At 35.8% G+C, this 21096-nt stretch overlaps 1 protein-coding gene across 4 annotated transcripts in view; it reads right to left on the bottom strand.

The window, feature by feature from the left end:
• MFN1 (mitofusin 1) overlaps window positions 1–21096 on the bottom strand; it is a 34186-nt gene that overhangs the window by 12222 nt on the left and 868 nt on the right. For all 4 annotated transcript variants that reach the window (XM_079921702.1, XM_079921700.1, XM_079921701.1 and 1 more), the window contains 9 exons: window positions 20411–20526; window positions 17417–17552; window positions 16024–16186; window positions 13202–13326; window positions 11770–11878; window positions 10059–10166; window positions 6941–7094; window positions 6760–6827; window positions 597–718 (listed from right to left, as the gene is read on the bottom strand). In XM_079921702.1, the coding sequence (XP_079777828.1) occupies window positions 597–718; window positions 6760–6827; window positions 6941–7094; window positions 10059–10166; window positions 11770–11878; window positions 13202–13326; window positions 16024–16186; window positions 17417–17552; window positions 20411–20522 (1097 nt within the window). In that variant the 5' untranslated portion in view covers window positions 20523–20526. The remainder of the gene's footprint in view (window positions 1–596; window positions 719–6759; window positions 6828–6940; window positions 7095–10058; window positions 10167–11769; window positions 11879–13201; window positions 13327–16023; window positions 16187–17416; window positions 17553–20410; window positions 20527–21096) is intronic.

The following is a 21096-nucleotide window of genomic DNA, read 5'->3' as shown; positions in this document are numbered from 1 at the left end:
GTTTGTGAGAACTACCCTCTTCTTCGACTAGTGTTGGCACTTTCGTGTATTCATTTTCATCATTACAAGGTAATAAATGGAAAAATATACTGCAATATAGTATGACATATAGAGTAATGCTTACCAAATTCACTTTCTGGCTGGCAGGTAGTATCACCTTGTTTGTTTACCAGTGATATAAAACCACAACTGGCATAAAGGAGTGATTTCAAGGTTTCAATGTATGAATACATGAAAGATGAGTGATAGGTTGAATGCAAAAAGAGGGTCACCTGTTCTGGACTTCGAGAAATTCTGCTGGAAGAAATGGTTCTTTCACTGCTTTAAAGACATTTAAAGCCACTGAACATTTTAAAATCACAGCTCACACACGAGAATACTGAGATCCAGGGGATGTAAATGATGTAGTTGTTCAAGGTTGTAAAAAAAATATTTATAGTTTCAAATATTCATTAAAAAACATGCAAGTAGGCATCAGCTAAACCTGCAAGGTTGATGTTAGTGTGAAAGGTATTTAATAATATAAAAATTTTAAACCTTAGTCTAAAGAATTCATATTGACACAAAAATAATTTTGCAATAAAATGAATTCATACCTTTTCTCTGCTGCTGCCACGTTTATTGAATCCATTATGTTTTTCACCGTTTCTAGTATCTGTTTAGCTCTGATAGTGTGCTGTTCAAACTTTGTTTTCACTGCTGACTGCGAGATACACTCCTGCGAGGGGCCCAAGCCATAACACATTACTGTAATTCCATCCCAACGTTTTCAGGAATTTAAACACAAAAACTTGCTGTTTGTAATGTTAACCAAAACAGACATAAGGATAGAAAATAAATGGATGACAAACACAACTTAAAATTATAAAGGTAAAAAAAAATGTCAAAAAATTTAAAAGTTAAAAGGCTTTAACAGCAAGTTCATAGCTTTGTGTAATTTTACACAGTAATGTGCAATGGCTCTTTGACTATATTATTTTTTTAAATAAATAAAAAAGGGTGCTATTTTCAATGTTAAAGGTTTCCTATTAGGATTACTAATTTTATTTGGATCACCTTTAATCTACTTCTAGTCCATCTATCTTGATTTTTCTCATATTTGCAATGAAAACCTCATGAAGTTCTTAAGCCATGAAATAGAATTCTACATTGAAACAAATGAACGATACGATTCACATAAAGTTAGTAAAAAGGACTTCTACAGATTAAAGCTTGAACAAATTGAAAAATACTATTTAACAGCAAACAACCTAAGTAATATTTTAAATTGTTTATAGAAAAATATCTAAAGCTATTTCTAAGATAATCCCATTATTGTCATTGGACTATATAGTGTGTGCATATAGGTCAGAATGATGCCTTATCTCATGTTTCACTTTCACTAACTGTAGCTCACAACTTACTAACAGTTGTACAAATCAATTAGTGTTTCATGACCTGTGTTTTTTACACAGAGAATACATCAGAATGCACCACATATGATGATGGATATTTCTTTTGTGAAATTTTGTTTCAGTTTCAATATATGTGCATATTACTTGTTATTTAAAACATTTACTGTGATTCATCATTTAAGTGCTAGCAAAATTATTAAATTAAAATTGGCCTTTCACTTTTACATCATAGAAAAGTCAAATTCTGTACTGACATAACATTTGAAAACAACCGCAAGTGTAGAGAAATACTATCTGGTCTTTGAACAACCAAGAACACTCATCTGGGTCACGACATCAAATGAGGGATATACTCCCCAACTCTCCAATATTTCCATGAATTCATCTTCTTGAACTTAATATAAAACCAGTACAAATTGTGGTAATTACTTCTGAAAGTAATTACTATCCTTTATCAAAATAAATAGCTTTTAAGCTTTAAAAGGTAGTCACTTAATACACTAGCACTATATTTGTTATGGTGAAATCATTAGTATATTATATATTCATTCAGTGTTCTATTTATAATCTATGCTGAGCCGTCACATCTCTAAAATGATTATTTCACTAAGACAGAAGAGACTTTTAAATTCTCTCTTTGGTATTTTTTTGAGGTATAGAAAACAAAGCAGATTCATTTCTTTAGCTATAGGGCACATGAGGGTAATTCACTTAGTTAACAGTTTATGTCTTAACTCAGAGCCCATTACTTTTTTTCAGTGCATAGTCTTACTTTTGCTCATTGTCAAGCTCATTTATACATCACTCAATTATCACTAATCCTGAAGAGATTACTAATAAGAAGTTACAGTATTCCTGTTCTGTATATGCCAAAGCAGAAGCCACCAATAACTACAAAATATTAAACATTTAAAGTGCAAACTGCTTATTTTTTTCCAAACTGCTTATTTTTTAATGACCAAAACAAAGTTATGATTTTACTTTAAATAACTATCTCATAAATTGCCAAATTAACCATCACAAAAACTATAATAAAAGAATAAAAATATTTTTAAAAGAAAAAAAAGTTAAAAGAAATTCTGTTCCTCGATGAAGCAGATCTAGATATCAGCAATGAAGACCCCAAATTTGTAGATAACAGCACAGTATTAGAGCTAGACTAGAGAAAAAGAAAAGACCTCCAAAAGTTATTAGGCAATATACAAGTTATTCCTTGATTCAAAAATATACATTGGTGAATAAGTATAAAGAAGAAAACAGGCAATCTTTTTCTAATTAAAAAGTATCCCACACTGACGTTCCCACTGATCAGAAAAATATCAGAAGTCAACTGCAAAAGGAATACTCTATTCCAAACTAAGTATAGGGAATGCTAATTTATTTTTTTAAATATTTATTTATTTGGCTGCACCAGGTCTTAGTTGCAGCATGTGGGATCTAGTTCCCTGACCAGGGATTGACCCCGGGCCCCCTGCATTGGGCGCACTGAGTCTTAGCCACTGGACCACTGGGGAAGTCCCAGGGAATGCTAATTTAAATAAAGGTTCTTTACTGAACAGTTTCTCAGAGCCCTTTATATACTAATATACTTATGAATCTCCATGGGAGACATATATAGCATGCAGCAGTTCCCAGACTTATTTTATCAGGAACTCTAATTTTCCAAGGAGAAATTTAAAATACTACACCAGACAATTTAAATTCCATCTTGTCAGAGTATCCTGTAGGCTGTTTTAAAACTTATTAAAGATTTAGAACCAAAACAATAATCACATCTCAATTATGATCATCTTCTGATTTTCTAATAACATCTACAGAAAACAGCTGATGATTTAGTAATATGTAGTTACAAATTTGTAAATATTAATATTTATGTGTAATTAAGACATACAGGGCTTCCCTGGTGGCACAGTGGTTGAGAGTCCGCCTGCCGATGCAGGGGACAGGAGTTTGTGCCCCGGTCCGGGAGGATCCCACATGCCGCGGAGCGGCTGGGCCCGTGAGCCATGGCCGCTGAGCCTCCGCGTCCAGAACCTGTGCTCCGCAATGGGAGAGGCCACAACAGTGAGAGGCCCGTGTACCGCAAAGAACAAAAACAAAAACAAAAACATAAACCAGCTTGTCAAGTCCCCTTGATAAAAGACCCTAAATACCCAATAACATGCTATTTACCACTCCCAATGTATTATTTTGAAATATCTTAAACTGACAGGAAAATTGCAAGAAAGAACACCAAGATACAATATACCTTTCAAGTAAATATACCAAATGTTAACATTCAGCTTTGTTTACCTTTCCTTCTCTCTCTCCATGCAGATCTATATAGGTAAGTCTATATAGATATTCATCTTTATACATACCTGTATATATTTCTTCCTGAACAATCTGACAGTTCATTGTAACCACCACAGCCTTACTACTAAATATATTAACATGTGTCTCCTAAGAATGGGGACATTTTCCTATACAACCACAAAACAATTACTGTATTCAGAACTTTTATCACCAGGACAATATTATTAACCTAACATACAGTCCATTTCCAAATTTCACCAGTTGTCCCAGGAATGTCCTTCACAACAAATTCACTGACACAAAACTATTAAGAATAGTTAATGGCCAAATATTTGGGCAAAAAAATTTTAGATTTCTAAACTGTGTTCAGAATACACACCTGTCCAAATATAGGCTGAAAACAAGAAAACATATGAATAGAATTAACATTGATTTTCTTGATTGATTTTATTTAATTTCCAAGCCTTATTTAACTTGGTACCCTGAAAGTTCATAATATTCAGCTTCTTTTAAACCAAATGAATCTCAAGAGGTCCATGGCAAAGATCAGACTGTTTGATAAAATGATTAACTTGGTACAGTTTTTCTTTATACAAAAATCATCTTATAAGACTACACACACAATATTGAATTCTAAAAACAGAGAAAATGTGTATAAAGGCCACATTTGTGATCACAATGCAAAAAAAATCAAGAAAAGTTAGATGATAATAATCAAAACATCTGAATTTTAGTAACTCCTGTATTGAATAGGAAATGCCAAAAGCTATCATTAAAAATTAATCAACAATGAAACTGGATACTGAAACCTATAGAATACATCCAAAGCTACACTCACAGACAAATTCATGGCCCTAAATTCTTTCTTAAAGACCAAAAAGCAAAAAACAATCCCACTTATATAATGAAAGCAGAAAGAAACTTTGTGTAAAGATTAACATAGAATTTAATGAATAAAACCCCAAAAATACTATGTATCAACTGATAAATTAACCAAAGTCTTTGGAGGAAAAGCAAAGCAATCAGATCATTGGTAAATCCAATTAAGGTTTAAAATACACAGATATTTCTTGTATCCTTTATCTATCTATATATACATATAAGTATAGATATAGAAAAGGAATACAAAATTTTTTTAAATGAACAATTTTATACTAAATCATAAATTCTCAGAAATGCACCAATTTATAGGAAATCATAAATTACCAAAATTAGTTTTAAAAGTAACAAATTTCAGCTTTGACAAAAGTTGAAAAGAGTTGTCAGTGCAGTTACCAAAAAAAGGTTTGGCCATCCAGACAAAATTTTTTGCCACCTGATTATTTCTTTAGGTAAATTCAAATAATTTCTAGTTGATTCTCATTTTATATCATAGTTTTAAACAAAAATTTCAAACTCTAAAGCCTAACATTCTCCACAACTTCATGTAAAAGCTCTTGCTCATAAACAGTTTTTTCCATATATAATTTTTAGATGCTCAAATGAACTTTTACAATAAAAAAGTGAAATGCCAAGTTTCTTCTAAAAACATTAAAAAGAATAGTTCCTAAGTCTGCCTGATTATTGCAATCACTCAGGGAACTTTAAATATATAACAGATTCCTAGGTCCATCCTAGCCCTACTGGATTAGTCTCTGAGATGAGTCAGGAGTCTGCAGTTCTCTAAAGTACCTCATGTGTTTCTCATCATCAGCCGGGTTTGAAAACCAGTGCTCTACAGCACATCTTTTATTCTTCTCATTCCCACCTCTTCAAGGAGATATTCTGGGAAATCAAATGCTGTACCAGGAACCAATATGAAAGAGGTATAAATGTATAACTGAACAATATATGATTTGGTAGGAGAAATCAATGACAAACACACATGCATACAAACACACAGGAAGAAAGAAAAGCTCAATAAATAAGAAAAGACAAGGGAAACAATGATATGCTCCCCAATTATTTTCTCCATGGATGAAATGACTATAACCAGTAAGAGTGAGGAGAGCATTGAATCTCTTGTGAAACCAAAAGGGAAAGAAGATAAACAATGGTCTTTGAGTAACTGGGATATCATATATCCTACAGCTTAGTTTGACAAGACACCTACTGATATCCCAGGGACCTCTGATATCCCAGGGGCCTGAGAATGGGTTTTCTTAAACACCTTGTCTTTATCTACCTAATGGTCTTTCTCCCTCTCACCAAATTAAAAATAGGGGATAGTGAGCAAATGGTTAATTTTAAAAATTCTGCCAAGTACATTCAACATTTATGTCCTTACTATTAAGACAGTTACTACTTATAAGGAAGAATAATTACTGATGGAAGTTTTTTTTCATTTCTGAAGTATTTGTGTTCATCTGCGGATGAGAAGGAGATATGCAATCTAATAAGCACAACTAAGAGCTAAATTAGAGTCAAGAAGATTAACAGCTAGAGAATTTTTCAGTCAATGTAGAAAGTTTTAATGTCTCTGAATAAAACACCTACACCAAAACATAAGAGTATCTTCCCTCCCCCGTGCTGCACACACATTATCTATTCATGCACCTCAGCAGTTTAGATTCCTAAAATACAGGACCTATATCTTAATTATTTTTGTATTCATTTATTCAGGACATTTGGCATAAAACGTGGAGAATTAACAGGTGACAATACAGTTTAGAAATGTAATTAACTTTTGTCCAATGACATTAACTATGTTCTATCAAAATCTTCATTTTGCTCTATTATCCATTCCAACAGCAATTACATTTCTTTAATCTTGTGCCTGACTGTTGAATATAGAATATTTTACCCACTGACCAACAAAATATTAGAAACTAGTGTCTCATTTAAACACAAATACATTAAAGAAAAAGAATAGGAAGAAATTACAATCTTTAATTTTCCATTCTTATAGATCATCCACTTTGCAGGGACTTTCTTTCTTCCAATTTTCCTCGTTTTACTTGCTGTGTCAGAAACTACACTAAATAACACCAAAGGTTACTGACAAAGGTAAGCAGTGAAAACAGAAGATTATGCTCACTCTCCAACCAATGCTACGGTTTTACATTAGTCAGTACATTCACAAAATTCCTACCTCAAAGATTTGTTCAAAATTCTGAAACTCCTGCAATCTCGCCTGAAATCCTTCTGCAAGTGCCCCACCTGTAATATTTAGGTGAAGATTTTAAAACCTAGTATATAGCAAGATAAGATTTCTAGCATGCTATTTTTATAATCTATTTGTATTTCAAAAGGATGAAATAATGAATACATACCACCTTCTGGCATCCCCTGGGCTTTGTGCTTTCTAGCACTAAGAACTTCCTTTGCAGAAACAAAAAAGATACGATTCCGTGCTTCTAAAGGATCCACAACTTTGAGCTCCTCCACCAAGAAATGTAGGCATCTTTCCATGTGCTGTCTGCGTACCTAGAGAAAAACAGGGTATTAAAAGAATTCTAATAATTAAACAAATATAACAGTTACTGGCCTATACTAAACTCCACTTATAGTGATATTGTTACTATATGATACGGTAACAGTTGTCTTATACGTAACAACTCCAAAAATTCTAATAAATGAAGTTTGATACTTGCTGACAGGAAATCTTCCTCTTAACTTAATGATTCTTCCTTGAACATTTAATTTAAAATTCTGATGGACCATCAAATACTACACAACCATTAAGAAACATACTGTAGACAAACATTAGTGTTTAATGGCATGGGGAAAGGTTCCTAATTCTGTATTAAGGGTATATGATGTGTACATATATTTATGTAAATTAATAGGTGGCATGCAGGCAATACCCACAAAACTAGGTGGCATTTTAATTTCTTCCTTAAGCTTTTATTTTCCAAATTTTCTACAGTGAAGCTATTAATACCTTTAAAATCAGAAATTAAGTGCTACAATAAATTTGCTATAATGAAGTTATCTTTATTTGAAATCAGAACATAGATGGTATATTTTTCTTCTAAAAAACACTGGGGGGACTTCCCTGGTGGTCCACTGGGTAAGACTTCACGCTCCCTATGCACGGGGCCCAGGTTCAATCCCTGATTGGGTAACTAGATCCCACACGCATGCTGCAACTAAGAGTTAGCAGGCCACAACTAAGAAGCCTGCATGCTGCAACTAAAAGGTCCCACATGCTGGAACGAAGATCCCACAAGCTGCAAATAAGACCCAGCGCAGCCTAAATAAATAAATTAAAATAAATATTAAAAAAAAAACTACCCGGAATTAAAATTGGGGAGAATGCATTAGCTAGGGATTGGAGCTCTAACTTTAGGTTTAACAATAGCACTTGGGTACCTAAATTAGGAAGAAGGATTGGAAGTTAGTTAGGGTTTAGTACCAGCCTTTAGCATTATGGCTATGATAAGAGATCTCCATGTTAAGACTTAATAAAATTAAGCTAAATAGGAATGGAGAAGAACAATCTGTGGGTGATATTTCCTAATTCTCTGATGATTAAATGAGACCCCAATTTGAAAGAGTATGATTATAAAGCAAGAGTTAATAACAACAGGATATAAATCATCATATTAAGCAAAATTTCCATTTGGGGGGTGAGGGGAAGAATGAAAGCAAATAATCTAACATGTGAATAGTGATGGGATAGTGTAAATTTCATTTTTTAATGCATTTTCTAAGTTTTTTTTAATAATAAACACATACTACTATTAAAATCAGAAAAAGTAGTATCAAGCAAATTAAATATTATTTGTAGACCAAATACCAGATTCTCTACTCTTTTTAAAATGAAGTTTCTAAAACCACCAGCATGACTAAAATGAAAAACAAAAAATACCAAGTGTTGGCAAGGATATAAATCACGTGGAACTCTCAATCTGGTGGTGGGAATATAAACTGGTATGAGCACTTCAGAAAATACTTGGGCTGTATTTATTAAAACAGCATATTCTTGGGAATTCCCTGGTAGTTCAGTGGTTAGGACTCTTTTGTTTTCACTGCCAAGGGGGCGAGTTCAATCCCTGGTCAGGGAACTAAGATCCTGGTAAGCCATGTGGTGAGGCCAAAAAACAAACAATAAACCCCCAGCATATTCTTAATCTGTAATCCAGCAATTCTACTCCTAGATTATATCCATGGATTACTGATACCTGTGTTATTGACATTTTGAGTCTGATAAATCTTTGGTTTGGGGGCAGGAGCTGTTCTGTGTTATAGGATGCTTAACAGCATCACTAGCCTCTACCGACTAGATGCCAGTAGCACACACCCTTAATTGTGGCAACCAAAATATTCCCTGGGGGACAAAATCACGCAGTCACTTACACTGAGAACCATTGGTATATACTCAGCAGAAATATACACCAATGTGCACCAAAGAGACATATACAACAATATGCACAGGGACCTCTCTGGTGGCCCAGTGGTTAAGAATCCGTCTTGCAACACAGGGGATGCTGGTTCAATCCCTGGTCGGGGAACTAGGATCCCACATGCCACAGGGCAACTAAGCCCACGTGCCACAACTACAGACCTCACACGCCACAACTAGAGAGAAGCCCACACACCGCAACAAGACCCGACACAGGCAAAAAATAAATTAAAAAAAAAGAATATGCACAGCAGCATTATTCATGATAGCTAAAAACAGGAAATTTATCCAAATGCCCATAACTATCAGAATGAACAGATCAACTGTTATTCATAGGATGAAATACCACACAGCAATGCACTTCAGCTATGCACAACAGTATGCATACATACCACAAATGTAATGTTGAGCAAAAAACCTGACATAGAAGTAGATACTATGTGATTCCATTACATAAAGTTGAACAACCAGAAAAACAGGGGGTACTGGGGTGCTGGAATGTTCTGCTTCTTGATCTGGATCCTTCTTGATCTGGATCCTTACACAGGTGTCAAATTTGTAAATTCACTGAGCTGGACACATGATTTGTACACTTTTCTGTCATGTTATACTTAAATAGAGAATTAAAAAAAACAGGGGACTTCCCTGGTGGCACAGTGGTTAAGATTTTGCCCTCCCAATGCAGGGGGCCCGGGTTCGATCCCTGGTCAGGAAACTAGATTGGCAAGCTGCAACTAAGGAGCCTGCCTGCCTGCGACTAAGACCCAGCACAACCAAATAAATAAATAAATATTAAAACAACAACAAAGAAACAGAAGGACATTTCAAGATCTAAAATGATTAGATAGTACTTTTATAACATAACTTTCCTTCAAAGTAGCTTAATACTCTGTCTCTATCACATATCCACTTCAGGTTTTCTGTAACTATATTCTTCTCAAGAGAATAGCTGCTTATGATGTTCTATTCTATGAGATGTATTGTTTCTTCAGATAGCAATGTACATGACTGTACTTCAAAACTTACAGAAAAAAATAACTTACATCTTCCATATATTCTGGCTCTGATGCAGAGGCATCCCAACGATTATTCAGAATAAAAATATTAGGCTTGGAAAGTCGCTCATTTACCTTGTGAAAAAACTGTTTTTCCTGAAAAACATGAAATATCCAACAGTATGTTTATTTTTTAAAGCTACTTTATTTTTACCTTTATACTTGAAACTTTATTTGAATCTCAAAGTTTGAACCATTTAACAACGGTGATAACACCCACTGATAAAGGATCCCAAAGCACTCTGAGCATTGAACTTTCAAAGATGACAAAACTGGGCTTCCCTGGTGGTGCAGTGGTCAGAAGTCCACCTGCCGATGCAGGGGACGTGGGTTCGTGCCCCGGTCCAGGAGGGTACCACATGCCGCGGAGCGGCTGGGCGCCGTGAGCCATGGCCGCTGAGCCTGCGTGTCTGGAGCCTGTGCTCCACGACGGGAGGGGCTGCAGCGGTGAGAGGACCGCGTACCACAAAAAAAAAAAAAAAATAGATGACAAAACTAAGATATAAGAAAGCAAAAGTTAAGATTTTCCTACTCCTCCCATCAGTCTTTTTTTGCAATTCAATTTAACCAATATTTATCTGTTTCTACTATATGCATGACACAAAAGATACTGCTAGATATGACAGTCCATATTTTTAAAAAGCTACCTCCCATCTTTTTGAGGATTTAGACTAAGTAAATAATAATGTAAGACACATGTACAACACATCATAATAAACAATAAAGGTATATGCCATAAATAGTATAAATATCCAATTGAAATTAGGAAATGCTCCATAAAGAAGGAAGTGGTGATAAAGATGGGCTTGAAAAGTACTGACAACAGGGCTTTTTGAAGGATGAAAAATTGGGAGGGGGAAGAACTGTGCACAAAGAATAACATAAACAAAGGTACCAAAGTCAGGATGTGTATCAAAGTTTGTTTATCCAACACCTAAATAATGCAGTTACTCTAAAACAGGTTTTAAACATTTCCCTATTTTTTATACCATCAGGTTGTAAACAACTGTCAGTGTTGGCACAGCAACACGGTTTATGTGATATAGATCGGGCCATATAAACACTAATAACACGGTGACAAAACAGGTCTTGCTGGTAACACCTAGGTTTTAATGGTGTTTGGCCATTTATATGCTTTTGATGAATAACATTTTTTTAAGATTATACAATAGTTTTGGATATTAGATATTGAAACTCTGGAAAGTTTATTTGAAATAAGTCTGGCTCTAGACATTCTGGATAAATAATCTTCTATGTTTGACAGCAGCTTATAGTCTACACAGGTAAGCTGAAACCTACAGTGCACACAGATAAAGCTGGAAAAGGCTGACAAAACTCAAAGTATGAAAAGCCTTGCCTGCCAGATAGGGAGATGAGGTGGGAGTGTTATACTTTATTCAAAAGACTTAAGCCAACAGCCTAACAATTCTGATGCCTATTCCTTCAGAAACTTGTAAATAACCACAGTGAATGTCAACAACACACATGTATCACACCGTGAACTCAAATATTCACTAGAAGCTAGAGCCATCAAACCAGAATCAGCCCTTCCAATCCCACAGAAACACAAACCCCTTCGTCCACCTCTGATATTAAAGCTTCTTTCTAATCCATGACTTGGATTTCCTTCACTTTTCAGAATTAAAACAGACATCATTTCATTTCCTATCATTTAAACAAAATAATGATTAGACCCTACCGTATTCATTAGAGTTGATTCAGAGTTTGCAACCAAAACGAAGACATCAGCATCTAAGCAAAACTTATCAATCCAGCTATCCAGCTCTGTAGTGACATCTGTACCTGGACTAATGGGAATAAAATAAGAATTGTGTTATATATTCTTTAAAAAGAAAATTTAGATTACAGAGAGATAATTTTTTTAAACTTTTAAGAATTAGTTGAAGTCTAAAGGATAGGATTTCTACCAGTTATCAGTCTGAAGCCTAGGAGATTTAAATTACTTTCTCAGCTATAAGACAGCAGTTGTGGAAAGCTGAGAATCTGTGCTTTATATACTTCTATTCTGCTGACAACCCCCAGAGCCTGTCCAATCAACAACTTAACAAATGCTAAAAAAGTTTATTTACTAAAGAGAGAAAACTTCGTGATTTTTGACAAAGCAAGTAACATGTTCACTATTTTAATCTTTTAAATCTTTATGCTTTGGAAGACTGAAAATAAGCAATGGAAAAAAAGAAAATAAAACCTAGGCTAATATACAACCTATACTATAAAAAGTAGAGACCAACTGTCTATACATTGACTTGATATGTCCTGTGACAAACTGGCAAGTTAACAGGTTGGGGTCATGGATACAGTCTGGCCATGAAATAAAGAAAAATTAATTAGTTAATATTATATTTAAACCAAATATTTTAATTTTCCAAGCACCTTCTCTCATCTGAGCTATTTCTGTTGATTACTTGAAACTCGCTTTCAATCAAAAGGGAAGACACTCAACCAAAAAAATAAAGATTTCCATAGAACACTGAAATTTTAACTGAAGAAAACAAAGAACACACCACAATTTTAAAAAATCATTTAACTACTTTTTTTGGTTAAGGACTCTGCTAAAGAGATATGCATTACCATTTTATTAAGCACCAGTGTAGTAGGATGATTTTTGAAAAAACATATTAAATGCAGGTTAATCAGAAGAGCCTGAATAAATTACAAAAGCATGCGATTAATTCTTGAATAATGAAAAGCTGTATGAACTGTCCAGCAGTTATTTTGGGAAACTAAGTCTCAAGAATAATTACTGATTAAAAATAATACCTATTTAGAGTTATCTATCTAGGTATCTAGAATGAGACAATCTCTAAGGCCCAACCAATTATCCAAACTACAAAGTCAGTCTAGAGAAAAAGTGACAATTCTTGAAATTTCCTGTAATAGAATTAAACTGATAAATTGGCACTTTTATGAAACCATTAAAAAACAAAAAAATAATAACTTATCTATTCCATTACAATCTAGCAAATGAGAACAAAGCAGCAATTGAACATTTTTTTTTAAGCAACTGAACATTTAAAAATTTTACGTACTACATGCTAGAAGCAAGCAGCATTTCTAAAAAAAAAAAAATACAAATACATACGTAGAAAACAATTCATATGTAATTTTACCTATCCACTAAAACCAGGTCATCTCTCAAGAGGGCACATTTTGCCTTTGGCCAAAACACATGTACAAGACAGCCAGCTTTCAAATCTTTGTCCATATGAAGGGCATGGGCCAGCTGATTAACTGTCTAAAGTGGGAAGGAAAGAAAAAATAAAACTCTACTTGTAACAAAATTCAATAAAAATTTAAAATATTATGATTTGGTACATTTCTTTCTGCAAAACATGTAGAAAAAGCAGAACTTTAAATCTTTTGAAGTAAAACCATCTGAGCAATCTTGAGAAACCTGAGGTTTAAAATTACCAAGTAGGAAAAAAAATAAGGCCTTGAAACAGTTTACTCATACCATTCAACAATGATAATCTGGGCTGGAAACATTCTAAATGTCCAACAAATGGAACTCTGGCAATGAATCCCATGCAACCCCTGAAATTGATATTGTATGTATGAAAAGAAATTCACAATATGTTAAGAGAAAAAAAGCAAATCAGAAAATAGCATATATGGGACTTCCCTGGTGGTGCAGTGGTTAAGAATCCACCTGCCAATGCAGGGTACATGGGTTCGATCCCTGGTCCGGGAAGATCCCACATGCTGCGGAGCAACTAAGCCCGTGCACCACAACTACTGAGTCTGCGCTCTAGAGCCCACGAGCCACAACTACTGAGCCTGCATGCCACAACTATTGGCCCGCCTGTGCACCTAGAGCCCGTGCTCCACAACAAGAGAAGCCATCGCAATGAGAAGCCCGCACACTGCAACGAAGAGTAGCCCCTGCTCATTGCAACTAAAGAAAGGCCACGTGTAGCAATGAAGACCCAGTGCAGCCAAATAAATAATAAAATTATTTTAAAAAAGAAAGAAAATAGCATATATGATATAAAACCATTTTGTTTTAAAAATACAGAGAAACACCAATGTAACTCTATAGCAAAGAATTTCCACTGAATTTAGAAGTTTAAGAGTTTTGGAGTTTCTTTTCTTTTGCCTAATTGTATTTTCTGACTCTTCTAAAATGAGTTTATTGCTTAGTAATAAGGGGGAAAAATAAAGGAACGTCACTAGGCAGTTATTTATTCACACAAGCCCGCTTTATATCAATGACTACGCCTTCTCTTTCCATTTAAATTTCCTAAAATATTTCTATTTCTCAAGATGACTTCTGACACACATTAGTTCATTACCTTTCTTGTATGTGTTAAACATACAATTAAGTACAAAGGGCTTAAGACAAAATTAATAATCAAGGAAAGGGCATCAGTACACATATCTCGATGGTTCTTTTGTGATTTGTATGAAATTTTAAAGGGAAACATCTATTTTCAAATGGGCACAATAGTCCTGATCAGGCTTGAAGTGAATCTCCACAGTGACAATGTTAGGTAGGGGTTTTTCTGCTTGCTTTCATAAACTTTTTGATAGAATTATAAACTTGTATTAAAATCCTGATACCTGGGCTTCCCTGGTGGCGCAGTGGTTAGGAATCCACCTGCCAATGCAGGGGATGCGGGTTCGAGCGCTGGTCCGGGAGGATCCCACATGCCACGGAGCAGCTGGGCCTGTGTGCCACAACTACTGAACCTGTGCTCTAGAGTCTGCGTGCCACAACTACTGAAGCCCACGAGCCACAACTACTGAACCCTGTGTGCCTAGAGGTTGTGCTCCACAACGAGAAGCTACCGCAATGAGAAACCAGCGTGCTGCAACGAAGAGTAACCCCCACTCGCCGCAAGTAGAGGAAGCCCGTGCGTAGCAACGAAGACCCAATGCAGTCAAAAATAAATTAGTTTAATTAAAAAAAAAAATGCTGATACCTTACCTATAAAATTAAAATAATAAAAGCACCCATCTGACAGAGTTGTGGTGAGATTTGAGTTATTACAAGTATTTAGAATAGTGTCTGCTACTTATCTTGCTTACAAAATAAGCAATTCCTTCATTTGTATGGCTTAAAAGCTTGAAAAATATTTTCATAAATATCATCTTATTTATTGTTTGTAAGTAATCTGAAGGGTATTAGACAGATTGAGTTACTTTCTCTGATCAAACAGCAAACTCACAGAAGGAGGACTAGACCTATGAATTCACCTACAGTTTAGCCAAAACTAAAATAGCATGGATCTTCACACACTGAACTTTTGCATTTGTGGGAGAGATCTTACAACTTAAGAGAAAGTGAGTATAGTGAGAAGCAGTGCCTTTTACCAACTGCTTTCAGTGCAGAGTAAATATCTTGCATCCTAATTGCTTTTTATTTTTGTTTGGCTGAAAAAAAATCTAGTGCCACTGAATTCCTTAAGAAATTTATGAAAGGCAGGGAACTACCACTGGCCTTTATCTGATAAAGCTATAACATTTACTAATGAATATGCTTACCAAATATTCCAAAGGCAAAAACAGTTTCTAAAGGCACAGATGTGTCAAAAACAGATTCCAGAGCTCAATTTTTTAAACAAAGTTTTCTTTAGAAAGACAAGATTTGAGATTAAACAGCAACAACACACTTCAATAATGTTCTTTTCACCAGGAACACTATTTTAAAAATTTTATAAACTTTTAATTCTAATTTACTTTCATTTAGTTGAGGACAGGTTTTATTCTTCCAGTAACTTAGCTCTGAAGCAAAAGAATTTTAGAAAATTCAAAATATTAGTGATGGTTTTAAAAGCTATGAATAGAAATACTAATGGTTCTTCCATTAGTATTTCTTGTAAAAAATTTTTACAAGTATCTTAAAAGTATCTTCTTGTAAAAATTTTTTTAAAAGAACAAGTTAAGGACATTATGTCAGGTACATTATGTTGCTAAAGATCAAACAGTATACCTTCACATTCTTTTTTTCATCTGACCCTTCTGTCATGAGATAGGCTTTATCTCCATCTGTTCCTTCAACACTCAGGAAGCAATTGGTTGTATGGCCAATTCCACTAGGGAGGACTTTATCCCACAACATGGCATTGATAACAGAGCTCTTCCCACTGCTTGTCCTGAAGAATGAATACACAAAATCATGACAAAACATAATGGTAAAAACTTTGTTCTTTCACTGGGTCAAAGGCCAACTTTTTTAGAATGCAAATTTTGTAAAAAAAATTTCATCAGATTACAATCTGAAATCACAGCCCACTCTTCCCATCACAAGATGTGGTCTAACATCTCATCTTAAATCTGGGCTGGACCTTTTTCACACGCAAAGCTCATTCCTCTTTCTTCTTCTCAAGCAGGACAACTGAGTCATCACTTCTCCAGGAGGCCTCTTCCCTCCCACTCCTATACTACCCTAACCTGGGGTAGGCCTCTTTCATAGACCTACTTCACACTAGACTCTGTTTAAGGCCCTGAGAATATGGTCAAGTGGAAGAAGCAGGTAACAACATAAAACAAAAAACAAACAAAAACAGAACTTTGAGAAAAGTTTTCAAGGACATAAACAGGGTGCTTTAGCAGAGAATAACTGAGAAGGAATACCTTAGAGTGGTCCGGAAAGGTTTCTGCTGTAGTAACATTTAGGATGAGATTTGAAGAGTGAGAAGGAGTCAGACATACAACAAGGCAAAGAGAATTCTAGGCATAGGAAATTGCAAGTGCTAAAACCCTAAGATGGGAAATAGCTTAGAAGGCCTATGAGGTTAGTGAGTAAATAAATGCTTCTATTGGTGAACAGCACATGATATCTGAACAATCAAGTGGGGGCCTTGTCATTTCTCTTTGCATCTCTAGTACCTAACAGAGTGACTGGTACATAGGTAGTTAACAAATGGTCCTTAAATTAACGTATGAGCTGTGGCAGAAATCATTCTACCACTCCAGAAGTTTCATTAAGGAATGGCATTTCTTATTCTCCCTCTGGGAATCATGGAGCTGAAAATCCTTTTGGAAGGCACACCTGATAATCAATAGAAACTTAAAAAGAGTAAGTCACAAATTATACTTATCTGTTTTTCTATTCTTACAGCTGACTAAGAAGCCAATTCTTAGAGATAAGCATTCCTAAAAAGCAAAAATATAGCTTCATAAAGCTATATTTTATACCAGGAGCTAAAATGAACAAGTTCTTTTACATGCTAATAGCTTTAACATTTAATACAGGCAGAAACTGTTGTGAAGAGAAGAGGGAAGAATATCACTTGCTGCAACATCAGAAACAGAGCTGCGGATATGATCAAGAAAAGCTAATATCTGGAAACTACCCTTGAGAAGAAATAATAAAGGATTACCTGCCAAAAAATGCCACTTTCATATGTCTCCGAGACAGCACCTCACCAATGATGGAAAGCTTACTTTTATACCTCTGTATTTCTATCAGATCATCCTCAGTAGCTACTCGGTCAAGTTCTGGATTCTTGTATGTTGCTGTAAAATTGAAACAGTATTAGAGAAAGTAATATAGATGAACATTAAGTTAATTATAGAACAGAATACTTAAGATATACATATATTTGGGTTTTGTTCTATATTAACATGATATTTGAAAATAAAAATAACATGGTATCTGAATATTTGGTAAAAGGTGAATGCCTTGTTGTAATGGGTCATAAGAATACTGCCCAAAAGAATTTCAAAATTATTAAAAATTACAGGGGTCCAGTCAAAAGGGTATTTATTATTCATCTAGGTCTCAAAGATACAAAATACCCACCTAAGACAAAAAAGCATTTCTGAACAGCAAAACTAGAACCTAATATCCACCTATTATTATTCCATCCTGATAGGAGCTTCAAATCTTGAACTGAGAAGAGGGATTCACATGCTAAGAGTGAGGTTTGAATGGGCAGTCCCCCCAAAATAAAGATATGGTTCAAGGAGGTCTTCAAGCTAGGTAAGACCTTGCTGTCTTACCACTTCTTGTCTACTTTCCACAGGGGTGGAGCAAGACAGCTCCTTGAACATGAATGAAAAGAGAATTGCAGACTGTAACCCACTCCTGTCAGGTTTGGGAGTAACTGCCTACACCAGCCCCAATCTCTCTTCCTCCAGAGATGGGGGTAGCTGGGAAAGCAACGATTTGAAAAGTAGGAAAGTATCTCAGTTTTGTTTATATTTCAGGAATATACATTTTACATTTTTTTTCACCTCATTTTGAAGGTGAAAACATGAAGATTCATTTGGCTATCTGAATGGTCCTAATTAGAGACAAATACTGACACAACTTACTGAGTGACCATCTAATTAAACTTAAGCTTCACATCTCACCATACTTTTCAAGTACATTGATAAAATATGTGCAATTTGGTGAATACCAGCAAGACTGGCTTAAATACCATTACATTCGTCTTTGTTTTTCATTTCATTCTTGCTCTTCTACGTGCTTCCTGATTTACTCGCTTTGCCTCTTTTTTGCAACAATTTTTTCTGAGGTTTTAGAACCAGTAATGTAAGCAGATAGGTTAGGGGGTCCCTGGAGAAAGAGAACCAGAAATGGCTTTCTTGACTTAAGAGAATCCATCCTGGCCTAAGCCATTTTGTGATCTAAGCCTGGCCACAATGCTCGTCCTTGAACAGGTCTCAGTAATTGATGATCTTAAGGGAACAAAGGAATGCAGCAAAAGAGAAAGGGTAGTCAAACAATAGTGAGTGATAAAGCAGAGTCCTAGTTCCTCCTCAAGAGACATACATATGTGTGTGTGTGTGTGTGTGTGTGTGTGTATGTGTGTTATCTATCTATCTATCTATCTATCTATCTATCTATCTTTGCGTTCTGCAGGAACTAAAGTCCCCACCCAGGTGGAGAACTGAATGATGATGTTGACCCTCCTGACTTCAGTCAACCAAGACCTGGACTCTGTTGATCTTTGCTCCAATTCTATGCTGAATTCTCCTCTGCTCAAGCCCCTTCATAAATACACATGTACCCTTAGCTTAAAACTTCCCCAATTTTGCTGTTTGGGGACACACTGCTTTAGGAAAGATCCCCAGTGTTCTCCTTACCTGCTGCAAGTAATAAATCCTTCCTTCTCCCGATCTGTGGTTTGGTTGTGTCTACTGGCTCGATACCCACCAATAACAGTAACATTGAATTCAGATTCTAAAGCTGAATTCACTAGCTCCTAGAGTAATAGCTCCTAGCATCTGTTACATGCTCAATACACAGAAGATGTTACATTTAACTTCATTTTCACTTCCCATCAACTTTTGTAGAATAACATATTATTCAAAAGTCACCATGCCAGCTCAAATTCTTTCCAAATTGAAAACTAAAATTCTGAACCAGTATTTTTTTCCTCATTCAACAGCAAAACTTGTGTCAGATCTGGTAATACGGACAAAATAATAAGGCAGGATCCCTACTCTCAAGAAACTCAAAATCTGGTGAAAGAGAATTAGGAAGGACAAGGAAAAAAGTTTGATTCTACCAACCTACCAAATGTTTTCCCACTGTCACAGGAGTTTACAGAATCCCTCCCTTTTCACTGTATGCTTGAAGGTCAACAATTAACTCTAAAGTAGTATTTCCCAGTATGACATTCTCACCACCTTTGTTTGAACAGTTACACTCTGTTTAAGAAAACTCCTTTTGCCCTTTCCCCACTGCATCCCAGCCTCATTTGAGAAGATAAGAAAGGTCTCAGATCTTGGCTTAACTGCTGAGTTGATGGGGGTGGTAAGTATAATGGCTAAATGTGGGCTGCCTAACTTTCAGTCTGGGCATTTACTAGCTGCGTGGTCTTTGGTAAGCTGCTTACCTTTTCTGTGCCTTAGTTCCTTCATTTTTTTTTTTTTTTTTGCGGTATGCGGGCCTCTCACTGTTGTGGCCTCTCCCTTTGCAGAGCACAGGCTCTGGACATGCAGGCTCAGCAGCCATGGCTCATGGGCCTAGCCGCTCCGCGGCATGTGGGATCTTCCCGGACCGGGGCACGAACCCGTGTCCCCTGCATTGGCAGGTGGACTCTCAACCACTGCGCCACCAGGGAAGCCCGCTTTCATTTTTAAAATGAGTGTGATTAAAATCTGCCTCAGTGTTGATTTGAGGATTAAATGAGTTATTAATAAAATAAAGTGCTTAGAATAGGACCTCACATATGCACTTCGTTCTTAGTTGCTATTAATATAATTCAATCTTCCTCTTTTGGAGGGCAGAAGTGGGTTTTATTTGTTATGGTATCTCTCATAGAGCACAATCCCCTGTATGTGTTCAGTAACCAAGGTTGAAAGAATAAAGCACCTTTATATATTTTCAAAAGTAATTATTTAAAAAACTTAGAGGAGCTAACCTTCAACAAAATGTGATCCTTCAGTAACAAACTCCAGTAACTGGTCAAAGATTGCTGTAATTGTCTTCTTAGCCAGCACAAAGTGCTTCAGTGGAGAAGCAGTTTCTGCCATTATGCTGAAAATAAAAAGTTAGAAAAGTACAAATTAAACTGGATGATAAAGACATGTGAGTTAACAACACTTCCAGCAACATTAACTCCCCAATGAAACAAACTTACAAACTTACAAACTTCCAAACTTTTAGATTTATTTCTGGGGGAAAGAAGTGTTTTATTTATATATTCACTTTTTGGCTGCCTCGGGTGCGGCGTGGGGGGTTCCAGAGTGCATGTGCTCTGTAGTTGGGGCATGCAGGCTCTCTAGTTGTGGAGCGTGGGCTTAGTTACCCCGTGGCATGTGGGATCTTAGTTCCCCAACCAGGGATAGATTGAACCTACGTCCCCCGGCATTGCAGGACGGATTCCTAACCACTGGATCACCAGGGAAGTCCCTGGGGGAGAAGTGTTTTAGTCAGACAATTAAAAACTACTTTTGGGTGATATTCCACTAAAATAAGTGAATTCAATTGGCCAAAATCTTGATTGCAATTTCTACTTTAGTTCCCTTTGCTGATGATGAAACTGGCCAAATTCTGATTGCATGTGACTCTTAACTACATCAGGGAACACGGCAGCGAGTGACATGA

The sequence above is a fragment of the Stenella coeruleoalba genome, assembly GCF_951394435.1.
Source record: "Stenella coeruleoalba genome assembly, chromosome: 5".
In the NCBI taxonomy this organism is placed as follows: domain Eukaryota; kingdom Metazoa; phylum Chordata; class Mammalia; order Artiodactyla; family Delphinidae; genus Stenella; species Stenella coeruleoalba.
Note: the sequence above shows the minus strand (reverse complement) of the source record. Positions and strands in the feature narration are given on the sequence as shown.